Below are 26,696 nucleotides of genomic sequence, written 5' to 3' on the forward strand. Positions count from 1 at the left end.
AATTACATCGATTAGAGGTTGGATTACACTAATTCCTGCCAACTTTCAATGCATTTTTCATTACTTTCAGGCACATCAATTTGTGCAAGTCTGGTATCATTTTAAAGATATTTCTGTGCTCTTCCAACAATTATAGTCAAAAATAGTCCGTCTCGCAACTTCTAAGAAAGTAAAAATTCGCAAAAATGCAAGCATCTTCGAAAAACACGGTTTCGGATATGAGATTAATTATTCCGACAAAAGAACCGTATTTAAATACACGCACTCCACACGTTTATCTTTCAACGTTATCCCTAAGGAAATGCACCAAACAATATAGACACACATAAGAAACATGGATTTAAACACAAAAACACCTGTGCGATCGCTTAATTGCTTTTAAACATGAAGAGAAAATGAACTCTTTACAAATAGGTACTACTTTGAGGAACTAAGTTACTAACCTAAATAATACCCCAACTTCTGCGTAGATCGCAAGATTTAAATCACGGCGTAGTTCAACTTTTTCTTTCATAATGCAATATAGTAGGAAAATGCTCACAATTATTATGAAAAGAGAACTGCATCATCCCTAAATGCAATATAGCAAACTGTTCTCCAAACATAAGATTTAGGTCTAAACTCTTAGCATATAGACTTAAAAAGATAACAAAGATTTTAAGTACGATTTAATTAAATTTCCAAATATTAAAACTATTCCGAAGAAGTTATATTACAGGCTGTGAACATAATTTGTTATATATTTCACCTCGTATGTCAATAACATATGTAGACAATAATACAGGTAAAATCATTTGAAAAAATTGTTTGCACACATAGTAAACAGTTAATGATATTTCTGATAAAAAAAAAACTTTAATTTATCCCTCTAACCTGTATCCAGAACTTAAAACGATAAAAAGGAGGGGGGAATTGTAGATTTATGTATCAGGACTACGCAAAGTAAAAATCAAATCAGGATTTGTGTCCCTTTGAATCCAACGGATGAAATGTATTACGTTGAAAACATAATTTTATTCGAGTGCATTTGCAAGACAATCACTTCAAGTAGAAGCACATACACCTACCAAATAAAAGTCATTATTAGAAATACATTTTGCTAAACTACTATCTAATAAACTTCAGAGAAGAATTGATATTTAACTAGTTCAGAAACTTGGAAAATGACTGTCCTGAAGTGAAATTCATGTTGGTTCCACTTGTTAAACATGAAATATCGTCATATAAATGACAGCAGGGTACTAATGCTCTAACCGAGTCTACATTTGTGCGGTGCACGTGCTCATGTTTTTCTGTTTGTTTTATGTATTGAAACTATCGCTTAAGGCTGTGTCCTGTTGACATAATCACGCCTAAAAGCTCTATTGTTCTAATGTACAGGTGCACATACAATAACTTTGTTCTTGGCGGGGGGGGGTGTAGTCAGTTGCGGACTATTAAAATACAATCAAGGTCGACCAAATTGTTGGGTTGGAGATTACTGATCATGGATATGTTATGTTTGGAGTTCTAACAGTCCTACACCCTGTACTTAACTCAATATAAAGAAGTGAAACTCCAGCTGCTGGAGCAGTATTGAATTTTCATTAAAAACAATTAGTTGGTCCTTTATTTAAGGCAAGTGACCGATTGCCCAAACAGTACAAAACAGCACAATACAGCACAATACAAAACAACATAAACACAAAATATGAATAAAGCTGGGGTCACCGCCTTGGAACGGTCAATGCAAAGCATTGGGGGTTTAAACCTGGTTATAGAGCGCTCAACCTCACACTTGGCCCAGCAATATTCATAATACATTTAAGTGTAAATAAAATTTAACGTCATAGCATTGTAACTCAAATTAAACAATAATAAAAGGGAATTAAAACGCATTCAATTTAATTACTATTTAATTACTCAATTGCATTGAAGATACAAGAGTAACAGAATTACAACTTTTTGACGAACGATCAAATAAAACTATTAACAATTGTCAACTACATTCTTTCTTTATAGAAAAGATTTGAGAATGTAGAATCATAGAGTTAATATCTCAGATAATCATCGCGCAAATACAGGAAGAAGCAGCAATAATGGGTGTAAAAATTCCATATTACATAGCTTGGTTGTTTATGTGACTGCTAAACAAATTAAAAATAATTAAATCAAACAAGAAACGCCTATCAGAGAGAAAATATAAATAAAATGGAACATTATAAACCCAATGACCTATGCATGTAGATTACAACTGGGAAAGTCGGTCGTATGACGTCACAAAAATCAATAATGACATAATGACGTGAACAAATTCCAAGGGCAGTACTAAATAAAAATATTCATGGGGCTGTGCTACTAATAAAACAAGTTTACGTGATTTAATATTAAGAAGCAAATGAATACAAATGGTAATACCATTAAAGCGACATTATTGGAATCAAACAGTATATAGGTGTTTTGACAACTGAAGACAGAAATGATTTGATGTACGATTTGAGTCCAAATGTAGTTTACATGCAGATTTGTTCATACGACACAATGACACAATTTTATTCAACAGTGAAAAATGCCTATAATGTAGTATTCATGCAGATTTGTTCATACGACACAATGACAAAATTTTATTCAACAGTGAAAAATGCCTATAATATCACTAATGATTCCAAATTTTAAGGGAAGAAAGATATAGTGAATCGAAAACCATCAAACATGTGTTTTTAAGTACATAAGCATCGTATCCTTTTGATAAAAACAAGTTAATTAAATTGAAAAGTTTAATATGAACATTTGGTTTAACATATTTTAATTTGCGGACACGCTTCAAAACATCTCCATAAAATGATGGATGGGAGATTCCATTATTTAAATGCCATTTTAAAGAAACATTATATTTTGAAATTAAATCACCATACTTAGAGTAAAATCTAACAAATTTATTTCTTAGGTTATGATACAAAAAGCCTTGTTTTAGCAATTGTTTAGTTAATATTAGATTACGATCATTAAAATCTTTAATACACGAACATGCTCTAGCATAACGTACCAACTGCGAAATGTAAATACCATAGGAAGGTCCTTTAGGGATGTTGCCATCTAGAAACGGAAAATTCACAATTTCAAAGTTAAAATCGTCCCGTTTGTCGTATAAACTAGTTTTGATCAAATTATTATTAATAGTTAAATGTAAGTCTAAATACGCAGCGTCTGTATTGGATATACACGATCTATTTAAGACTAGTTCTTTTGGGTAGATTTTGTGAATATATTGTTCAAATAATGGATTATCTAAATTAAGTATGTCATCAATGTACCTACTAGTAAGGTTAAAACAATTAATCAAATCTACTTGCTTAGTTTTAGATAATTCTAACATAAATTCGCTTTCATAACAATATAAAAAAAGGTCAGCTATAAGTGGCGCACAATTAGTACCCATAGGAACGCCAATAATTTGTTTAAATATTTTACCATTAAATTCAACAAACAAGTTATCCAAAAGAAAAGTAAGTGCTGCACAAAAGTCAAGACCAGTCCAAATGATGTAATTATCTAATATCTGATTAGTAAAAAAAGCTGTTTTAGTGTTTAAAGCTAGATACAAACATTTCTCTCTAGCAAAAGTTTTTTCAATCAAAGAAACAAGTTTGGATTTTATTAAAGCGTGAGGAAGCGTTGTATATAGTGTCGAAAAATCATAAGTACTTACCTGTGACACCTTATATTTTTTATTTTCAATTTTATCAATAACTTCTAAGGTGTTTTTTATTGACCAAAATAGGTTAATATTACTATTTTCATAAACTTTATTACAAAATTTAGCTATATGATATCTAATAGCACTCAATGCAGATGTAAGATACACTGATAATTGTTTGGTGGTACAAGACACTGAATTAGCGATAAAACGACTTTTATATGGCGTCTTATGTAATTTAGGTATCCAGTAAAGTGATGGCAATTTCTTGTCAGTAATATTGACTATTACATTTAACTTTATGCATTGCGCAATATGGTCGGTAATAATTTCATTAGGTTGCTTATTGTACTCACAATATGATGTAGTTTGTGAAAGTTCTTGTGAAATAGTTTGAACATAAAACACTCGTCATATTATGATAACATTATTAGCAGCCTTATCAGCAGGAACTAAGACGAATTTAGATTTTAAGTCTTCAAGCAATTTACAGAGATTTTGTTTATTAAATTTAGGTGAATGTGGTAGGGCCAAAGGATGTGTATCATAAAAAAATATTTTATTCATGGCCATACTAAATATTTTTGTTTTCCAATCATTGAGTGCAGTAATTTCAGCATTTTCCTTCCTGCACCATTTAGTGCAATAATCATGTAAGGATGTTACGATATTCTTAATGCAGTCATCAAAATCAACAGGAATAGGCAGTCTGTACTTAGGGCCTCTGCGTAGCAAATTTCTAAGGTTTTTATTTTGAATGAAATTAAGGTCCCCAGTAATAATATGTCCAACTGGACCATATATATATTTAGAACTAGTACAGTCACATAATGTAGGACAATTTCTAATTACATTTTTATCTGTGGAAATAGAATTATAATTAAAAACGATACTTCTTACAGGTCTACTATATTTGTAGCAAATAAGTGGTGATTCAGTATTGCGGAAATAAGGGGGAATCAACCGACGTACATTTTTATCATTGAATATTTTAGGAAGGTCAATTAAATCAAGACCTTTGTTACAAAACTCAAGTTTGATACGATTTCTAGTTTTGTTAAAGGGGCCTTTTCACAGATTTTGGCATTTTTAAACTTATTCATTAAATGCTTTATATCGATAAATGTAAACATTGGATCGTAAAAGCTCCAGTAAAAAATCAAGAATAAAATTAAAAAAAGGAAAATAACATTGCCCGGACCAGGTTTCGAACCAGTGACCCCTGGAGTCCTGAAGTAAAAACGCTTTAACCTACTGAGCTATTCCGCCGAGTACACATACTGAATGTATTTTATACCTTATATAAGCAATCTTCGTAGTTTCACAAAATTTAACGACAAAAACAGAACTCTCCAAATTATTCAATCGTTTCGCGTTGCAACGCTTTATAATTTTTAGGTTTTAAAATCGTCAAAAGATGCATATAATGGCTCTATTAGACCATGGTAAATGTTCAGTATTACTGTTTCCTCACAAATATCATAACTAAAACGAAAATTTGCGAATCTGAAACAACTTTTTTCAATTTTGTCAATTTACCAAAGCGTGAAAAGATCCCTTTAAGTACATTTTCAATAAAAGGTTTAAGATAGTAGTCAGTGAAAGATTCGATAATACAAGCACATTCATATAGAGAGTCAGATTGAAGTAAAATAAGTTTACATTCCTTATCAATATGCGCCAACGAAGAAACAGAAAGAGAGCAAAGTGCACTTAGTAATTTATGTTTACCCCCATTTTGTAATACTGTGTAGCAATCATTTAAAGAAAGCAGACGTTTAAATTTACGCCTTAAGTTACCATTTTTCCTAATGCCATGTGAACGTTTATTTCTTAGACGTTTACTAAACAGAGAAAATGAATTAATCGATTTATTTTTAGAAATTGTTCCAACATTTAGAATATTATCATTTAATCCAAGTGAGTAAGCTGATTGCAAACGTTTAATCCATTCAAATTCTGACATGCACCTTGCTTTTAATTGGCACTGACTTGAAGTACTATTATTAAAAATAATTTGCTCCACAGGTTGAATTGAAATATTTGTTACGCTATGACCTGTTTTATTAAAGTGCTGGTAAATGAAGTTATAAAATTTATTGTTATTTTTAATTAAAAAAAAATGTTCCCTAAAACGTGTTTTAAGTGATCTACCCGTCTGCCCAACGTATTGCGCACCACAACAGGGTACATTTCAAGTAATAACATAAACCACATGCATAGAATTTCATGAGACATCGGATTTAATATTAACTGAAAATTTGCGGTTATTAACCGATGAAAGAATAAAAGAGGACATATTTAAAAACTTGCAACATAAACACTTCCTGGAGTTGCACTTATTTATTGTAGGATACCGATTACACGGAGCTAAATTACGCTGCGAACTAGAACCCAGCCGCATTGTACCTCCAATGAAAGATGTTCGAAGTAAACTTAATTTGACTGTAGGTTTAGAAAAAAGTAATTGTCTATAATTTAACGGCAAATGAATACTACGTGTAATCGGAATTCTCAATGGTGAGAGAACAACTTTCGGGTTTTTTGTAATCAATCTGTCCATAGGTTATTTATTTGGCGAAACCACCAATCTTATAATCACATTAATACACATTGCCAAGTCAACATACATAAAAGAGTAAGAGGCAGCTTGTCAGATAATGGTCTGTAAAAAGTCAGTATAACCTGCAGAACTCTCAATTGATGAACATACACGTTTACTTTATAAGTACAGAGAATGTATAAGAATCTAAGTATAAGAAAGGTCTTAAACAAGGTTTCTTAAAAAATAATAAAAACACAATACCGCTACCAGCCTCTGAAGGCTGAAAATATAACAACATCGAAACCTTTTTTAATATAAACAATGTTTGCATAATTTATATTCAAATAAACATGAAGCTTCATACACTTGGGGACTTTTCTAACGCAACACGTTTTCAAATCAATATAGCTCCCTAAGTTTTTAACGGATTGTTATGACATTTGGACGAAGAATAATTCAAAACATAAGTTTTAATTTCTGTAAAAATTTTATTGAAATTGATTGAAAAAAGAGAAAAAACACACTAAAAAACACCATTTTAAACTTCAAATTCTCAAAATCGTACAACGTAAAAAACTAAAAGTCACGAATATAACACATTCGAGTTGCTTATTCATTGGGTGTCCTCCCGTGGCTGTAACAACGTGAGCACATATCTTTCTCATTGAAGCCACGCATTTGTTTATAAAACTTTTAGAGATGTTTCGTCCCCCTTCCACAAGGGCTTACACTTGGTGACTTTTCTACTGCAACAATTTGTAAACTTGAGTATCTCAGTTATAAATAAAGATTTGTATTTAAAATTCTATTTGAGATCATTTGTACCTACATTGTGTGCAAGCACACTATAAAACCATTCATCTCTGACCGACGGACGCTTAAGCGTATGGGGAATGTAGCCTGAAACATGCCGAATGCGCTATAGAATATTAATGCGAGCCATATTGTTTTTAAAGGGACTGTCAACCACGACGAAGAAAGAAAAGTTGTAAAATACCGTATTTTTTACAATTATTAGTTTATATTGATTAAAACATCACGACTGGTATATTACATTACTTGCAAAAAGTTGTTAAGTTTTCATATTTTCAGTATATTCGGTATTAATTTTTACTGGGTATGTCTACCAGGTAACTACCAGTTAAATATAAATGACGCCAGTAGATCGATCATCATCGTCATTTATTACCGAATATACTGCAAATATGAACTTTTTTCAAGTAATGTAATATACCACTCGTGAAATCGTAATCAATATAAATTAATAATTGTAAAAAATACGGTATTTTAGAACTGTTATTTGTTCGTTATTCGTGGTTAACAGTCCTTTTAAATTTATTTTATGTTTTCCTGGTGTAAGAACCCTCATAGAATGATGTCATTATGATGAAATCGAAATTAAAGTAAAAGTATGTCGCGTTTCACGATTTCCACGTGCAAAAAGAGGAAATGATACCTACCCCACGTGCTTAAGTATTGTATTAAAATGATGACATGTACAATTTTAAAACAAAATCTTTACTCATAAGTGAGGTATTCAAGTTTTAAAAGTGTTGCGTTAGAAAAGTATCTAAGTATATGTAATCTCATTACGGTAATCTTTGGCCCTCGATCTATACTTGTTCTAAAGGCTTAACAGTTCAAGATATCATTATTATTTTTTGCATACACCATATAATTAGAACAACACTATTGTTTCCATAAGCCTCATCACAGGTAAAGATCTATCAAGTAACATAGATCTTTGGGTAAAAATGTCGCGGTAGCGTATCCAACTGTAAATAATATGTTGATACTCCTGAAGTAAATCATCGTGTAATATCATCATCTGTGAATAAGACGCTTAAGACTCTCCATCATTCTCGGTATTGTCTTCCAAAACACTTAATAAGCATGACTCTGTTGTCAATGACATCGCTAAATCGGTTATTGTGATGTTAACATTTACGCAAATATTGAATCTTGATATCTATGTTTACCAGTAATTGAAGACAATTTCTTTTCTTGCATATATTTACATGTTTAGAAGTGTAAGGAAAAATATTGTTGTTGACATCCGCATTTTTTCAGTAAGGTAAGTGACTAATTGCCTGTGCAATAGAGGAGAGTAGCCTATAAGTAACACACAAACCCTAGAGATTGTTCTACGTGTTTTTGTTAATAGCGAAACTATAGGGATCTGTGCCGGCTAGCTATGAAAAAGCCAATTGGGAAAGTAACCACTTAAAGGACATAAACAATTGTACCATTTAATGTTGTAGTAACATATACAAACATGTTATCTAGTTCTCCGACAACAAAAGTATAACTCCCATACTGGTTATCGGTTCAATTGGTGTACAGTCACAGGTACGTGACACTCTCTTGATTTATATTGGATCCATCAAATGCGATTCTGTCGCATTTCAGTAGAGAAAACGTTGAAGGATTAACGTATAGGGAGCGTTTACTGAGGCACTGGGCTTTTGCCGTGGCCCTGTTTTCTGAGAGTGTTTGCATTTAGCCGTAAGTGATTGTGTTATAGAAGCGACATATCTTTTTAATCGATTTTACAAAAGAGGATAGATTAATATTAATTTGATACTAGCACAATCTAAAAAGGGAAAGGCAAGAAATTATGCCTTGAAAATTGGCTGTTTTTTAGTGAGACCACACAGGCATTGGATTATGACTTTTGTAAATTAAGCAAAATCATTTTGGAGGGATAAGAAGTTTTTAACTTTTTTTGTAACCAATTAATACAATAATTGTACTTGATAATTTCCTGCTTTGATGCTATTGATAATAGAATTGCTTTAAACATGGTTAAACTTAGTCAAAGGGGTTTCCCGACATCCGCTGAAATGCTCTGTTTTATTATATTAATTTATCATAAGACGTAGTTTACCAAGAGTGGCCATTCTTGGGCAAAGTACCCATTTTGGCAATCAAGAAAACCGAAATGGCGGAGAAACGAGAATCTGGTAGGTTTTAACAAAAACCTATTGATTAGACTTTATAGTATGACATTGCATAGGTTTTTGGTAAAATTGTCTAGTCCGTATTTAAAAAAAATAGTCATTCAATAGATATCCAGTATTGCATCTTTCTGCGTGTCTCATTAACAATGATCATACGATATTTGTGAAGCATATACGGATTTCGGATATGGCTTATTTCGGATATTACATGATACTGAGTGGGTGTTAGATCATCTCTGACAGACCTAAAGTATTTGATTACAAAACAATGGCAAACGTGTGTGTATAATTAATTCTTAACCGTGGTCTTTGAATAATTGTCTTAAAGGTGAATAACTTGTATGTAGCATGTATAACTGTTGTATTGGCCCTCTTAATGAATACATAAGTTTTTTAAGTGAAAAGATTTCAAAACACATACATGTGTTAATCTACACTTAAATGTTTATTCTTGGACATTACACCAAAACTGCATTTGTATAGGCTTTTCAAAATACTGGCTAGATTTAGCTCCCTGTAGTAATCTGTATCATGTAAAAAGCTTTAAATAATCATACATCAGGGCCCTCACACTACTTTGGGGGAAGGGGTCCGCAGCCCTTAGGAGGGGGAATTTTCTCGGCGTTTCCCTTTTTGGGGGATTTTTTACTTACTCTCTCATTATTTCATTTGTACATGTTTGCACTATATTCATTGCATTTTTCATAATTTAGTATGTTTGAAAAAATTAAATTGAAATAGAATTGAGATATAATAATCATGAGACACATCTTTCTATTAAAAAAAAAAAAAAAAAAAATATTTTTTTTAGGGGGAATTTTTCCCCCCAAAAGGGGAAAAAAGTATACTTTTCAGGTGGGGGACTGCCGCCGAAATTTGGCGGCAGATTTGATAGATTGAGGGCCCTGTACATGCCAGAAATTTTTAGGTTCAAATCAGGACATTACATAAAAAATTGCAGGACATTTGACCCAAAAGTGGAAAACCTAAAATGATCAAATGTAATCATGCAACCTTTACTGTAGTCACTTTAGTAATCAGTATATTCAGGTAAGGGTATCACATTTTAACGGTCGCGTTTCGTGTTTTGCTAAAAAACGTTTACAAAAACAGTAAACGTTTAAACGACAGTCTTACATCAACAGAATCTATTTTAGTTCATTACGTTACGACGTAGCAAAGCTTATTGACAGCTGCTGAAACAGACTCGTATTTGTATCACGTGCGCCTGATGGCCCTTATTCACAATACCGTAAACAATACACCATGTATGGACAAGATGTCTTTAATATTTGACACGCGTCGACACAAAGTGCTCGAGAAAATTTTCCCGCCATTTTTGCATGAGCATGCCCCAAATCGTTTTGTACATTCCATGCGCGTCGGCAAGAAGTGCATGAGGAAATTTGTCTGCCGTTTCTTCATCGGTATTCATTTTTTTCTTGTTAAGTTAAACATTGAAAATTTTTAAACCGGTTTACTGTTATTGAAGAAATGTGGGTTCAATATTAATTCGTCTTTGTTACAAAATATATCGGCATGTACGTAGAAAAAGTGTAACCCAATGGTTGGACAAAGACGAGAACAGTTGGTTTTAATATGACGTCATTTCTTGAATGGGATATACACTTAATGTTACTTCTGGAAATAATTACTGCTTTCAATATGGAAATGCGATGGCACTGATGCTTTTTAAAAAGAATATAGGGGTACCATTTCGTTTATTTCCTTTTTTTTAAACGTTTAGAAAAATCTGTAAACGTGTTACCCTTATATTCAGGCCTTGAACTTTTTTCCGGAGCCACTCGCCCTGCAGGGCGAGTAGGCCTGACAATCCACTCCCCCTTTACTTAAATCTTCACGCCCTGGATTAAAAAAATATATATATATATGTCAGGGATCATATTTTTTTCGGTTTTGTTGGTCCTAGACCGATTGGGGTCATGAAAAACCGATTGAATATCCCAAACAGTCGGTCCGATTCTGTTTGCTAAAATTCCCATGTCATGAAATCGATTACACAGTGTACATGCTAACACACCCTAATGACATTCTTATCTCGATTAGGTGTGATAACCCATTCGCTGCAGTCTCTAAGCTGGTCAGGACCGGTTCATTGCACGTCAGACCAAGAATCAAAAACTTGTGAACAGCGGATTAAAGACGCATCCGAAAAGACGCGTCTGAAAGCACGCGCTGTAACTAAACAAAACATGCCAATACATTTTCACCAGCGTAATAATCCGGTAATATAATTATGAATGAAAGTCGCGGATCTGATCGACAGAACAGCCGAAAGTTATTTTTATGGGCGGAACTTCACATAAATTAAAATAGTACACAAGAAAAATAATATACATGGTATAAATCTTTAGTGAAACCGTGTTAGAATCAAAATAATTCGTGTACTTTATAGTTTGTTGTTGAATAACTCATGACCGGAAAATTAGATGCGTGGTTTCAAATGCTTCGCTCTCGTAATTTAATCCCTACGCATCTAAACTATCGGCTGTGGGTTATTTGACAACAAACTATAACGTACACGAATTATTTCTTAATTATTTGGTTTGTTATTGTCAGTAGCCAACCTACGCACAGACATTTGTTTGGTTCAGTGCATGTTTGTAAGCTATTATCGAGTCGACACAGATTAAAAACATCGGTATAGACTTACACAGATTAATTATATTGACAACGATGAAAAAAAGTCTGATAAAACAGCACACGAAACAACAATGAAATAGCAAGTTGAGAAAACTCGTATGTTCCGTTTAAAAAAAAAACAACGCATAAGGGAATTTTACATGTACATTTATTATACCACCTTCATGAATGGCAAAATCAATGGTATATATTTTAATGTAATTTGTCATTATTTCGGACATAAATTTTCGGATACTTTTTCCCCATTTATATCCAGACCAATTGATGTTGCGGGAAAATATGATCCCTGATATATGTATATTTTTAGCTCAGCTGTTTTCGGAAAAAAAAAAAGAGGTATTGTCATAGCCAGCTCATCGTGTCCACCATCCGCGTCGTGCTAAAACCTTAACATTTTATCAAGGTTTTGAACATTGGCTCTAAAATCAAAGTGCTTCAACCTACAACTTTAAAACTTCATATGTAGATGCACCTTGATGAATTCTACACGCCACAACCATTTTTGGGTCACTAGGTCAAAGGTCAAGGTCACTGTGACCTCTAAAAAAACAAAACCCGTTTTGCGTTGCTCTTGTTTATAGTAATAATCAACCAGAACCTTTTTGAAATTTTAAACTATCATCTGACTTTGTCTCATTGTAATAAACAAACATCTATAAGTCAATTCCATACTGTAAAAATGCTTTCATAAGTCAAGATTTTTTCCTCCAAAAATGGATTAAAATTATAGTCTCAACTTATGAGATCTTAATTAAATTTTTAAAATAAAAATCGAGGTAGATCTATCCCCGCGATGCGCGGTAATGGTTGTAAAGTTGTTGTTGTCATGAAAACTCGCAGATTTACAACGTTAAACGTCGTATTTTAAATAACACAAATTAATATTATCACATTTTTAACTTCACTTTTGCTTTAGTCTGATAATAAAATCCAAAGTTTAATGTAAGCTAGTGTTTTTTTTTACTGAAATTGTAAACAAAGGGTCAATTGTATCAGTACAAGTCTTGCGAAAATTTGCACTGACTGCTTGAATTGACAGTTTGACGTCATCAAATTAAGCAGCTTCCTGTCTGAAGCCATAAACAACACCTTTCTCACCGACAAAATTGGCTGCCTTTTTCTAGCAATCAACATGCTGAACCAATCGTTTGTTTGTTATTCAATGGAAATCGTCCAATTAAGTAACAGCAGGTGCATAGCTCCACCTTTTGCAGAGAACGGAGGTGGGGTTAAACGGTTAATTGAGCAAGTGTTTTACGCAAGTTGAGTCCCGATTTGCCGTAATTACTCGGTCTAAGCATTGATATGACGAATACATTTATCCAGGATTTTCTAGAAATACCAATTAAATCTGATTTACAAACTTCCTGACATATACCAATCAAGTGCAGCCGATTTCGAGAATTATTTTTACTGTGCCGGTGATGTCATTTACATGGTCAAAACGAAAGTGCAGTTTCTTTGTGTACTTATAAACCTATTTTTTGTTTGTTTGAAAAATAGTTCGGAGTTTGTATCGATGTTGCAGGAGTACTGGAACTAAATTTATATTTCTCAACAAAAACTCATAATTTCTGGCCAATTTTGACAAAAAATGTGTTCAAGAATTTCATGAACTCAAACGTTTTTAATTTTTCAGAAGTAAACACACATTTGCACTTTCTAAGCAAATGACTCCATAAAGTGAAATGTGCATGGGCATATGCCTCTTTTTGACATCCAATCAAACATGTGTTTTATTTAACCAATCATCAATTTTTAAAACTCTAAATTTAGATTGATGCAAAATTTTAAAACTATTTTCTGACTATTTAAAACATCTGGCATGTATACCTACTTACCAACAGAAAACAGAAATTATCAAAATGATCCTTGTTATTCATTAATAAAATGTAAATAAAACCAACTTTCTGAAAATCGAAAAACATTGTATGCCTTGAAATCCTTGAGTTTTTTTCAAGGGGACTCGTTAAAGTTGATGATACAATTAGGAAGGCCGATGGTATGAGAATAATGGATACACAACGATCTGGTAAATGATTGAGTTGGTAAAGACATTGTTTTGCCTTCAAATGAATGAAAATTTATTTTGAAACGCACCGTGAAATGTGCAAACAGCATAAAACCAGAACAGCCTGTGAGTAAATTGCAGACTGTTCAGGTTTTTGTGCTGTTTGCTGCTCATCAGTATCAAAGGTTTGGAGATGAAGCTTGAATCTAGTAAGAAATGTCTGTAACCCTTTGCATGCTGGGAAATTTGTCGTCTGCTAACATGTCGTCTGCTGAATTTCTAAAATTAGCATTTTCTTAGATTTTTTTCACAGAATACTATCAGAATAGCAAACAGTTTGGATCCTGATGAGACGCCACATTCTGTGGCGTCTCATCTGGATCCAAACTGTTTGCAAAGTCCTTCAAAATTTGGTTCCAGCACTGCAAGAGTTAATTAAATTGAAATTTCTGAGGGACTACAAATGCATAAAAATACGTATCTAAGTGGTAAAGGGTTAACGTTATTAGTGTTCTACAGTAATTGTTAAGTGTAACTCACTAACAGAAGTCAACATGTATTGGATTGCGAAACAGGCCCTGGAAGTGGTAGTTGATTACGTTGGATAATAATGTTTTTTGTGCCTACACTAATTTGGTCTTTAAATAATTAAGCACTGTGAATAATTGCCAGGATCTTAAATTTATTGATATGTCCCCCCCCCCCAAAAAAAAATGGATGTCAAAGAAGTAATTTTGCAGCATACTCTAACTCCACTCCCAATTGTTTTATGACTAAAATGATCGGTTTATCTTAGAAATTTATGTACTGCTAAAAGTTAAATGGTCATGTCTATGAAAATTACGCTTTAATTTGAAACTGTTAATATCTACAAAAATTCGCAATGCCCAGTGTCCAAATGACACTTTACCTTCAATATACAGTTCAAAATGTTCCTCTTGGAATCTTAGACTACATGTTAAACTCAAGAAGAGGTTTTTATGCCCCCCTTCGAAGAAGAGGGGGTACATTGCTTTGCACATGTTGGTCGGTCGGTCTGTCGGTCCGTCCACCAGGTGGTTTCCGGATAATAACTCAAGAACGCTTGGGGCTAGGATCATGAAACTTCATAGGTACATTGATCATGACTTGCAGATGACCCCTGTTGATTTTGAGGTCACTAGGTCAAAGGTCAAGGTCACCGTGACCCGAAATAGTAAAATGGTTTCCGGATGATAACTTAAGAACGCATACGCCTAGGATCATGAAACTTCATGGGTAGATTGATCATGACTTGCAGATGAACCCTATTGATTTTCAGGTCACTAGGTCCAAGGTCACGGTGACCCGAAATAGTAAAATGGTTTCCGGATGATAACTCAAGAACGCATATGCCTAGGATCATGAAACTTCATGGGTAGATTGATCATGACTCGCAGATGACCTCTATCAATTTTGAGGTCACTAGGTCAAAGGTCAAGGTCACGGTGACCCGAAATAGTAAAATGGTTTCCGGATGATAACTCAAGAACGCATACGCCTAGGATCATGAAACTTCATGGGTAGATTGATCATGACTCGCAGATGACCCCTGTCGATTTTGAGGTCACTAGGTCAAAGGTCAAGGTCACGGTGACCCGAAATAGTAAAATGGTTTTCGGATGATAACTCAAGAACGCATACGCCTAGGATCATGAAACGTCATAGGTAGATTGATCATGACTTGCAGATGACCCTCATTGATTTTGAGGTCACAAGGTCAAAGGTCAAGGTCACGGTGACCCGAAATAGTAAAATGATTTTCGGATGATAACTCAAGAACGCTTTTGCCTAGGATCATGACACTTCATAGGTACATTGATCGTGACTCGCAGATGACCCCTATTGATTTTCAGGTCACTAGGTCAAAGGTCAAGGTCACAGTGACAAAAATTGTATTCACACAATGGCTGCCACTACAACGGACAGCCCATATGGGGGGCATGCATGTTTTACAAACAGCCCTTGTTTAGTTTTTAGATTGTAGAACTTAAGGCTTTCACATACACTGCATCTTAAAGGTAGCACTCCATGCGACTCAAAGATATAAAAAATAAATATAAGCAAGAAGGACATGTTTTACAAGTTCTTTTTATTCCCCCGGATCGAATGATCTGGGGTATATTGTTTTTGGCCTGTCTGTCTGTCATTGTATGTGTCTGTCATTCTGTCCCAAAACTTTAACCATGGTCATAACTTTTGCAATATTGAAGATAGCAACTTGATATTTGGCATGCATGTGTATCTCATGGAGCTGCACATTTTGAGTGGTGAAAGGTAAAGGTCAAGGTCATCCTTCAAGGTCAAAGGTCAAATATATGGCTTCAAAGCGGCGAAGTAGGGGGCATTTCTGTCAAACACATCTCTTGTTTTTTATGCTCCCGGCAGGGTGGCATATAGCATTTGCACTGTCTGTCCGTCCGTCAGTCCATCCGAAAACTTTAACATTTGCCATAACATTTGCAATATTGAAGATAGCAACTTGATATTTGGCATGCATGTGTATCTAATGGAGCTGCACATTTTAAGTGGTAAAAGGTCAAGGTCAATGTCATCCTTCAAGGTCAAAGGTAAAAAAAACAAATCAAGGGAAGTAGTAAGCTTTAAAGGGAGATAATTATCTCTACCTGCCGAATGATAAAAAAATTAATAAAATCAAAGCGGCTCAGTAGGGGGCATTGTGTCTCTGACAAACACATCTCTTGTTTAATTCTAATATATTGCGTTTTAATAACAACTCTGGAAGTTGTGTGTCAAAAATGGACTGTCAATTAAAACTTTCAAACATTCCCTAAATCAGGTTAAAACCCTTTTCCACTTAGAAGCAAAGTGAAAATGGCTATTTGCAAACAGCATAAAACCAGAACAGCCTGCGAGTAACTAGCAGTCTGTTAAGGTTTTATGCTGTTTGCTGCTCATCAGTATCTAAGGGTTGGAATTGAAGACTTAAAAACTTGAATCTAGTAAGAAAGGTCTTAAATCAAATTTAACTTTCTTAGTGGCTTCAAATGCGTAAAAATACATATCTATGTGGTAAAGGTTTAAATACGTATCTAAGTGGTTAAGGTTTGAATACGTATCTAAGTGGTAAAGGGTTAAATACATATCTAAGTGGTAAAGCTTTAAATATGTATCTAAGTAGTAAAGGTTTAAATACCTATAAAAGTGGTAACGGTTTAACTATCTAAGTAGTAAAGGTTTAAATACGTATCTAAGTGGTTAAGGTTAAATTCTTATTTAAGTGGTAAAGGGTTACATATGTATCTAAGTGGTTAAGGTTTAAATACGTATCGAAGTGGTAAAGGGTTAAATATGTATCTAAACAGTAAAGGGTTAAATATGTATCTAAGTGGTAAAGGGTTAATTATGTATCTTAGGGGTAAAGGGTTAAATATGTATCTAAGTGGTAAAGGGTTAAATATGTATCTAAGTGGTAAAGGGTTAATTATGTATCTAAGTGGTAAAGGGTTAATCTGGTTAACACAATCCAAGGAAGCAATATGATAAATATCAAACTTATGAAAATCTATCTATCAAAGTATTAAATATTTAAAATAAACCAATCCATATCCAAGGCTTTACACAAACCCAAGCTTCTGTGTTATGATGCACAGAGTTTATTGCATGTGCATAAAGTGTCTTCCCAGATAAGCCAGTTCATTCGCACAGGCTGATCAGGGACAACATTTTCCACTTAAACTGGATTTACACTAAGAAGATACTTTCTTTAATTGCAAACTATGCTCTTTTTTATCATTCATATGATTTTCTTTATGTTTCCTATCAATGCATACGTATCCATCCTTCAGGAAGAATCAAGGAGTCGGAGCAGAAGCGCATTCTGGATGAGGCAGCTCGGCGCAGGCGTCAACGTAAGGCCCTGGAGGCACTTGAGTCAGACAACTTCCAGGACGACCCTCACGCAGACCTTAAGATGAGCAAGAAGGCGCCGAAGTTTGAGGAATCAATGGACACAAGTGAGATTGTTTAGTTTATATGAGTCGTGTTCTGAGAAAACTGGGCATAATGCATGTGCGTAAAGTGTCGTCCCAGATTAGCCTGTGCAGTCCGCACAGGCTAATCAGGGATGACACTTTCCGCCTAAATTGGATTTTTGCTAAGAAGAGACTTCATTTTAACGAAAAATGTTATAAAAGCGGAAAGTGTCGTCCCAGATAAGCCTGTGCGGACTTTCGAAATATTCTCAAAGGGTCCGCGTTTAGGTTTCGAAATCTGCGTTTAGGTTTCGAAAAGTGCTCATAACTGCTATGTCCCTTGAGATATAACCTTCATATTTGGTATGCATGTGTATATGGACAAGGCCTTTCCATACGCACAAAAATTTTGACCCCTGTGACCTTGACCTTGAAGTTAGGGTCCGCGTTTAGGTTTCGAAATCTGCGTTTAGGTTTTGAAAAATGCTCATAACTGCTATGTCCCTTGAGATATAACCTTCATATTTGGTATGCATGTGTATATGGACAAGGCCTTTCCATACGCACACAAATTTTGACCCCTGTGACCTTGACCTTGAACTTAGGGTCTGCGTTTTGGTTTCGAAATCTGCGTTTAGGTTTTGAAAAAAGCTCATAACTTCTATCAAGCTTTTCTATGGGGCATAAGTCATCCTATAGTGACAGCTCTTGTTTACTTCATGCTTTTTTACTTCAGATGTGTATGCCTAACTATTAGCAAAGTGTTCTCAAAACTATTCATCCTTGTCAAATGTTTAACTTTTGACAATTGTGCTTTTATATAAATGAACAAATTGAAATAAAAGCAATGAATATTTTCATGGGAAAGAGGCAAAGTAAGTTTGAGACAATTTTGTTGACTGTGCAAAATTGAGGGTTCATACAGCCCATAGCCATTAATTTAAAGGAAGAAAAAATCGTTCTTTGGAATTTGTATGTGAAAATTTCATAACAAGGTAAACACAATTATGGGATATGATCTGTTCTAGAGGAAACCTCATTATTTTGAAGAAAGTGGGGGGCATTAATCATTTCGCATGTCTTTATGTCCCTATGTCTGGAAGTTTGTGTTTTTCATCTCCTCTTTAAATACTGGGTGGATCTTGTTCAAACATTTACAGTTAAATGACCTTAATGTATAGATGATTATAGAGGTAGGAATTTTGGCAGTAATATATGTTGGCATACTTAAAGTTATATCCCTTTGTCTGTATTTCATGTCCCAAAGCTGGTGTTTTCAACTTCTTTTTAACTGCTTGACGGATTCCGCTCAAAATTTCACAGACGAAGGCAGTATATGAAAATGATTGTATAGATAGCAATTGTGGCTGCAAACAGTTTTTGCAGTATTATGGCCTTTTGTCTGTTAACAATATATAGCTCTAACATTTAGTGTTTTCAACTCCTTTTGAAGTAGAGGTTGGATCTTGCTCAAACTTTCACACAATTGTGGCTCTTAGTCTGATTTTTATTTGTGTCTTGTTCTGATGAAACTGGCCATAATACATGTGCGTAAAGTGTCGTCCCAGATTAGCCTGTGCAGTCTGCACAGGCTAATCAGGGACGACACTTTCCACCTAAACTTGATTTTCGGTAAGGAGGGACTTCCTTGAAACTTAAAATACCATTAAAGCGGAAAGTGTCGTCCCTGATAAGCCTGTGCGGACTGCACAGGCTAATCTGGGACGACACTTGACGCACATGAATTAAGCCCAGTTTTATCAGAACAAGGCACATTTATTTTGCTATAGAATATAGAACACAAAAATAAGTGTTTTCAACTTCTCTTGAACTGCTGGGTGAATCTCAAACTTTCATAGCTGAATGACATACCAGTAAATGGCACATTTCTAGTTAAAGAGGGAATGACCCATTTTAAATGTTAAAGGCCCCTGCTATACCAGTAAATTGTATCTAAAAAAAGCTCTGCTGTAGAACTGTTCATTTATAAGTGATTTATTTGTTAATCCCAGCTCCCCAAACTGGTGGAAGGAAGAAGAAGAAATACCGCAGTGATCACCTGAAGTACAGATTCAAGAAGAGCTTTTCTGCGCTTATAGAGGAAGAGGTTACACTCAGATAAACTAGTATTTCTAGTGTGTTTTTTTATTTCACTGCTTCATTTCAAACTTTTCTATGTTGCTTGATTTTATGGGAAGTCTAAGACATATTAAGGAACTCTGTCTTTATAACGCTCTCGCAGTGCAAATTTAACCAGTCATTCTTGTCCTATAAGTGGGGATTTAACCAGTCATCCTTGTCCTATAAGTGGGGATTTAACCAGTCGTCCTTGTCCTATAAGTGGGGATTCAACCAGTCATCCTTGTTCTATAAGTGGGGATTCAACCAGTCATCCTTGTTCTATAAGTGGGGATTTAACCAGTCATCCTTGTCCTTTAAGTGGGGATTTAACCAGTCGTCCTTGTCCTATAAGTGGGGATTTAACCAGTCATCCTTGTCCTATAAGTGGGGATTTAACCAGTCATCCTTGTCCTAAAATTGTATGTTAAATTTTTATTCAAAGGTCTTCTAAAAGTAACTAGTTTAGAGACTACTGCCATTGTTTTGATGGAATTATTTGAATCATTATTTATTATTTATTAATTTGTTGATATGGATATATGTAATCTAGCCACTTTATCAGTACAAGTAGTGTTGTAAGTCCAGTGCCATATTATGTTCAGCAACCTTTTAATTGTATTGTTAAATTGTTTGAGTCATACAAATTTACTTTTTCAAAATTTGTCAAAAATATTTCATTTTACAATTAAGCCTGTATACAGAAAGCTAGATATATTGCTGTCATTATGATTAAGCATTGGTCTGTCCAAGCTTTGTGCTTACTGTTATTTCAACATTCATCATGCAATTTTAAATAAAATGTCTTCACTCAATTGATATTGCTTCTCACAACAATACAGTGTCTGGAAAGTAATACTCTGAATTTCTTTTAATAGCAACATGTTACATATAAGCCTCTCTCTGGGAAAACACAGGGCTTAACCCTTTGCATGCTGGGAAATTTGTAGTCTGCTAAAATGTCGTCTGCAGAATTTCTAAAATAAGCATTTTCTTAGATTTTTTTCAAAGAATACTATCAAAATAGCAAACAGTTTGGATCCTGATGAGATGCCACGTTCTGTGGCGTCTCATCTGGATCCAAACTGTTTGCAAAGGCTTTCAAATTCCGGTTCCAGCGCTCAAAGGGTTAAGTCATGTGCGTGAAGTGTCGCCCCACTTTTATGGTATTTTTTTGCCCCCTGATCAAATGATCGGGGGTAATTTGTTTTTGGCCTGTCTGTCTGTCTGTCATTCTGTCCCAAAATTTTAACCTTGGTCATAACATTTGCAATATTGAAGATATCAACTTGATATGTGGCATGCATGTGTATCTCATGGAGCTGCACATTTTGAGTGGTGAAAGGTCAAGGTTATCCTTTAAGGTCAAAGGTCAAATATATGGCTTCAAAGGGCAGTAGGGGGCATTGTGTTTCACAAACACAGCTCTTGTTTTGGTAAAAAGGAAGTCTATTTTTAGCAAAAATGCAATTTAGGCAGAAAGTGTAGTCGCTGATAGGCTAGTGCAGACTGCACAGGCTAATTTGGGATGACACTTTTCCCAAATGCATTAAGCCCTGTTATCCCAGAGTAAGTCTCATTTTCTGTAATGTTGAACATTGTGTTGCAGCACCTGACAAATAAGGATCCCCCCAACTACGTGAGTGTGTGTGCCCCGCCCTCCAGGCTCCCCCCTCGACACTTCTGTGCAGTCTGCGGGTATCCTTGCACAAACACAAGATGTAAAAAAGATGTATTGTATTATGCTTTATTTCCAATCACCTTGCTATGAGCATTGATCAGGAAAGCAGAGTTTAATGCCCTTTGCAGTGTGCACAGTCGATACTTTCCGCTTTTATGTTGTTGTTTTTTTTCATTTAAGGAAATCTTTTCTAAACAAAAATTTAGTTTAGGCAATAATTGTTGTCCCTGATCGCCTGTGCGGAGGCACAAGCTAATCTGGGACACATATAGACGCTTAACGCATGTGCATTTAACCCAATTTTTCCAGCGTTGGCTCATAATAATTTCCATATTTACATCTCTTATGTTAAGTTTGAAGAATACTAAAATCATTCGTACACCCTTCCTTCTCTCCCCCTTGCAAGGAAGTAGAGTAGAGGTATGTACTGGATATACCACCATTATAAATCAGTAGACAAAAACTTATGTTTACTATAGAATTTCTATAACAACTTGCTACATATAACAACTTGCAGCATTGAGGGGGAGGGGGTCATTCATCATGGCTGTGACAGGCTTTAGTTTTTATATGCCCAATTGTAAACCTGAGTTTTCAGGTGGGCAGCTTGAATATTTTTCCAGAGCATACAGTTGACAGTTGTCCAACATGTATGGGTTTTCAAATATTTTGTTGGAAGTAATAGCCATCATGATATTTGTGTCGCAACAAGCACCAGGGTTAAGGTAACAGTGCAAGGTCAAATGAACAAAATTAGTCTGTAACCCTTTGTTCAGAGCATGCCTATGTCCAGCTTGAATGTATATTACAATATCTGGCATGATGACACGAAGTATTGTTCCCAGAATAGGCCAGTTTGTCCGAGGTCAAACTTGCAAATCAAGGTCAAATCTCCCATTGAAGCCATACATTCTTATCAGTTTGTGAAAAGCATATGATGGACTAAATACCTTGACAAAAGTGCTTAACATGATGAAGGAGTTAACACACAAGAACCAGGTCTGTAGGTCGAAGGTCATGAACAAGATCAGTAGGTCAAAGGTCATGGTCACAATTCAAGATCTAAAAGTCAAATTAAGGAAATAAACTCTTGACACATCGTGCAGAGTGGGAAGCGGACAACGACAACGAGTGAGGCCTGGTATTGTAATGCGCATGGGAAGGGTTGGGGTAAGGGTTAGGGGTCGGGTTTGGGTTAGGGTTAGCCTTAAACCTAACCTTTACTCTACCCGACCCCTAACCCTTACCCTTACCTAACGATAACCCAGGGTTATCTCCCCTATACCAGGCCTCGCTCATTGTCGTTGTCTGCTTCCCGTTCAGAGTACAACTTTGTTAAGCATGGATGTATTTGCTTAAATCGATTGGCAGAGATGATCAGCTTAAGAAGACAGTGTTATTCACAACAACCAGATCCTTCAATCAAGGTCAAAGCTAAAATATTAGAAAAGTAACATATTAACCCTTAAAGCGCTGGAGCTGAATTTTAAAGGCCTTTGCAAACAGTTTGGATCCAGATGAGACGCCACACAACGTGGCGTCTCATCTGGATCCAAACTGTTTGCTTTTCTGATAGTATTCTTTGAAAAAAATTGGAAGAAAATGCTAATTTTAGAAATTCAACAGACGACATTTTAGCAGACGACAAATTTCCCAGCATGCAAAGGGTTAAGCTCTTTGTCTTTAAAAAAAAATTCCTTTGTGTTTAACAGGGACTGATTTGTGTTCTCATAGTAAAAGAAAAATTGTTAATATGGACCAGCATAAATAACAGTGTACCAATTGTTTATAAATACATGTTTAACTGCTTTCCAAAAAATTATATTTTGAAATGATTGGGAATTTAATTACTTTATGATAAACTCAATAAACCAATTATTGAGTTTATTGGAAATGTTTGGCATATTTTGGGGAAATTGTGGTCAGATTTTTTGAAAAAAATATTATATTGGGAATCATCCTTTTTTTACTTTTCATCACACCCAAAAGCTTAGGCCCAAGGCCCTTGGTCACAGATCAAGGTGACATGTTAGGACTAAGTCCAGAACATAACTTTGTTCAGCTTGGATGGCCATCTAAATTACTTTTTATAGAGATGAGCGTGTTTCTTTGTTAAAGGCAGAGTACACAATTCAAGGTCCAAGAGAAGTCTTTACCGAACAAAACTGTTAGTTTAAACCTATTTATTTAAGCTTGATTGCATCGAAAGCCTTAGGCTTATGGAAACGCTCTCGAGTCCATTTCCTAGAACCAGTACTTGGTGTCTAAGCAGGAGATCTAAAGAACGCTCCCACGGTGGGGATCGAACCCATGACCTCCCGGTCGCTAGGCAGACACCATATCCATTACACCACGGGGACCTTCTAAACAAAACTGTTGACAGGTATATCTTTGTGACAGTGTCACACTTGTTATCAGTATTGACTTTACATAAAGCTATGAGATTTAAGTAGCTGTTTAAAAACTTGTTTTGCCATTCTTTGACCCCATCAAGATACATCTCTACATACACCTGTGTGCAGTGTGGGGCGAGGTATTGCTCCATTAAATGTCTTGGAACCCACCAAGACACAAGGTAAATGTTGTTGCTGTGAGTTCTTGTAGCAGGGATGTGGACATATAAGAAGTATTTTCATGTCTGTCAATAATATATTTTCATCCAAATAACAACTACTTGTTAAAAAAACGTACAGTTTATTTATTCATTTTTAGCAAAATAAAATTAAGAAAGGGGCAAGCTGTTTTACTTGCCCCAGCATTGGTGTCTGAGCTAGTTTTTCACTAATTGGTAGACATATTTCATTCAAACATTCAAGATCTATTTCCCATAATTAAATTAGTCATTAGGCTGATTTTGGTTTTCTAAAGTTTAAGTTGCACTTTTGTTTATAATGTCTGACTCTGAGGTTAACCCTTTCCCACTCAGAAGCAAAGTGAAAATGGCTATGTGCAAACAGCATAAAACCAGAACAGCCTGCGAGTAACTTGCAGTCTGTTCAGGCTTTATGCTGTTTGCTGCTCATCAGTATCTCAGGTTTGGAGATGAAGCCTTAAAAACTTGAATCTAGTTAGTAAGGTCTTCAATAAAATATAACTTTCTAAGGAACTACAAATGCGTGAAAATACGTATCTAAGTGATAAAGGATAAATGTTCATCATTGGCAAGGGACTTTATTTATGTTTCAGATGCTTGAAGTGGACTGCTTGAGGCGTAATACACGTTCTTTTGAAAATGGATAAAAGTCTTTGTAATTTTGAATCCGTTGCCAAGATGCAGCCAAGCAAAATAAGAAAAGAAAAAGACTGAGGAGGAGCCCACAAAGTGTATTGAATTTGTTTGGATATCCATTACTATGCCTTGTGGCAACTGAAGAAAATGACATTACTTATGATGTCTTTGAACAGGAAAGATGGACATAATAAATGCAGGATAGATGCGCTCTCATGCAGAATTGCGGAAGGTTTCTTTTGACATGTGTGCAATTAATGACTGTGTACCGAAGCTATTGGCGTCAGAGCGGGAATTCACAAAGCATCGTAAGGGAAACTTAAAGAAATGTCATGCATGCATGTAATTCATTAAGTCTCTTGATATTGCATTTATTGGTAGCTTTTAACTGACAATAAAATGTTACAATATATGTATATATGTATATATTCAGGATATTTGTTGATATCCTTGTGAGATCGTATTATGTTTTCATAAGTGGTGGTCATATAAAATAAACTTTCATTGGTGGTTGAACCACAGTAAAAATATATGTTTTATATGACAACGAATGAAGAGGAAGAGCACAGATAAAGGTAGATATGACGAAGTAAACACTTCATGTTACTATTTAATTATATGTCATTTGATTGGTTGATTTTTCCATAATTTTCCTGAATAATTTTACGAGTAACAAATTAGATGTCTTATAAGTGTTTATCTTATCCCTCACAGTCAATTAAAAAGCATAGCAAACTCGAACACACGTTTGTTCTGTCGTCGGTCTGTCTTGTGTACGCACGTTTTATGTGCTGGGCGGGAATGATCAGCATGAGCAGTGAGTAGTGCTTTTTTTTGCAATGATCAAAATAATGCATGAAAAGTATGTTTTCTATATCATTTTTTTGTTATCTGCCATTTGTAATTTTTTGATTGTTAATTGAGTAACTTAGTTTTATTATTGGTATGTTCTTTTGCAAGAAATGATCCTAGTTTTTAATGTTTCTTTATCCCATAGTAGCAGACAGACAGACAGACATAGAGACAGAGCCTACATTGAACAAATTAATCTCGGTGACTTCCAGTGCCATAAACTTGGATGCATTTTAACCTTGTTGAAAACGAAGAAAAATTTTATGTATTAAAATAGCATTTGTTGTTTCGTCATTTGCTAGTGTTATTTTTTGTTTATTTGAAAACTAATAAATCAATTGTTTAGTTTAATTACAAAAAAGTATTTTGCATTTGTAAATCATACTTGTTACAATATCGCAATAATTCTTGGCGACATCTTACCAAAGGCATACGAAAAATTCATTAGAGCTTATAGCCTGGCCTGGACGGGCATGATCAGAATAGCAACGAGTAGAGCTTATAGCCTGGCCTGGGTGGGCATGATCAGTATGAGCAGCGAGTAGAGCTTATAGCCTGGCCTGGACGGGCATGATCAGAATAGCAACGAGTAGAGCTTATAGCCTGGCCTGGGCGGGCATGATCAGTATGAGCGGCAAGTAGAGCTTATAGCCTGGCCTGGGCTTGCATGATCAGTATGAGCGGCGAGTAGAGCTTATAGCCTGGCCTGGACGGGCATGATCAGAATGAGCGGCGAGTAGAGCTTATAGCCTGGCCTGGACGGGCATGATCAGAATGAGTGGCGAGTAGAGCTTATAGCCTGGCCTGGACGGGCATGATCAGTATGAGCGGCGAGTAGAGCTTATAGCCTGGCCTGGGCGGGCATGATCAGAATGAGCGGCGAGTAGAGCTTATAGCCTGGCCTGGACGGGCATGATCAGTATGAGTGGCGAGTAGAGCTTATAGCCTGGTCTGGACGGGCATGATCAGTATGAGCGGCGAGTAGAGCTTATAGCCTGGCCTGGGCG

The 26,696-nt window shown here is 35.2% G+C and overlaps 1 protein-coding gene across 1 annotated transcript; it reads left to right on the forward strand.

Moving 5' to 3' along the window:
• Positions 1-9,069: 9,069 nt before the first annotated feature.
• On the forward strand, positions 9,070-26,053 carry LOC127834982 (zinc finger HIT domain-containing protein 1-like). Its single transcript, XM_052361153.1, has 6 exons — positions 9,070-9,184; positions 17,684-17,851; positions 19,822-19,916; positions 21,537-21,625; positions 24,103-24,183; positions 24,795-26,053. The coding sequence occupies exons 1-6, from the start codon at positions 9,163-9,165 to the stop codon at positions 24,814-24,816; spliced, it is 477 nt and encodes a 158-aa protein (XP_052217113.1). The 5' UTR covers positions 9,070-9,162; the 3' UTR covers positions 24,817-26,053.
• The last annotated feature ends 643 nt before the right edge of the window (positions 26,054-26,696 follow it).

This window comes from Dreissena polymorpha, chromosome 6 (genome assembly GCF_020536995.1).
Source record: "Dreissena polymorpha isolate Duluth1 chromosome 6, UMN_Dpol_1.0, whole genome shotgun sequence".
In the NCBI taxonomy this organism is placed as follows: Eukaryota; Metazoa; Mollusca; class Bivalvia; order Myida; family Dreissenidae; genus Dreissena; species Dreissena polymorpha.

Excerpts from the sequence above, each read along its gene's own strand:
- LOC127834982 (XM_052361153.1), top strand. The coding sequence starts at position 9,163 with ATGGCGGAGAAACGAGAATCTG. Across the intron at positions 21,626-24,102 it reads CACTTCTGTGCAGTCTGCGG|ATACATCTCTACATACACCT; the intron begins GTATCCTTGCAC and ends GACCCCATCAAG. Across the intron at positions 24,184-24,794 it reads GGAACCCACCAAGACACAAG|ATGCTTGAAGTGGACTGCTT; the intron begins GTAAATGTTGTT and ends TTTATGTTTCAG.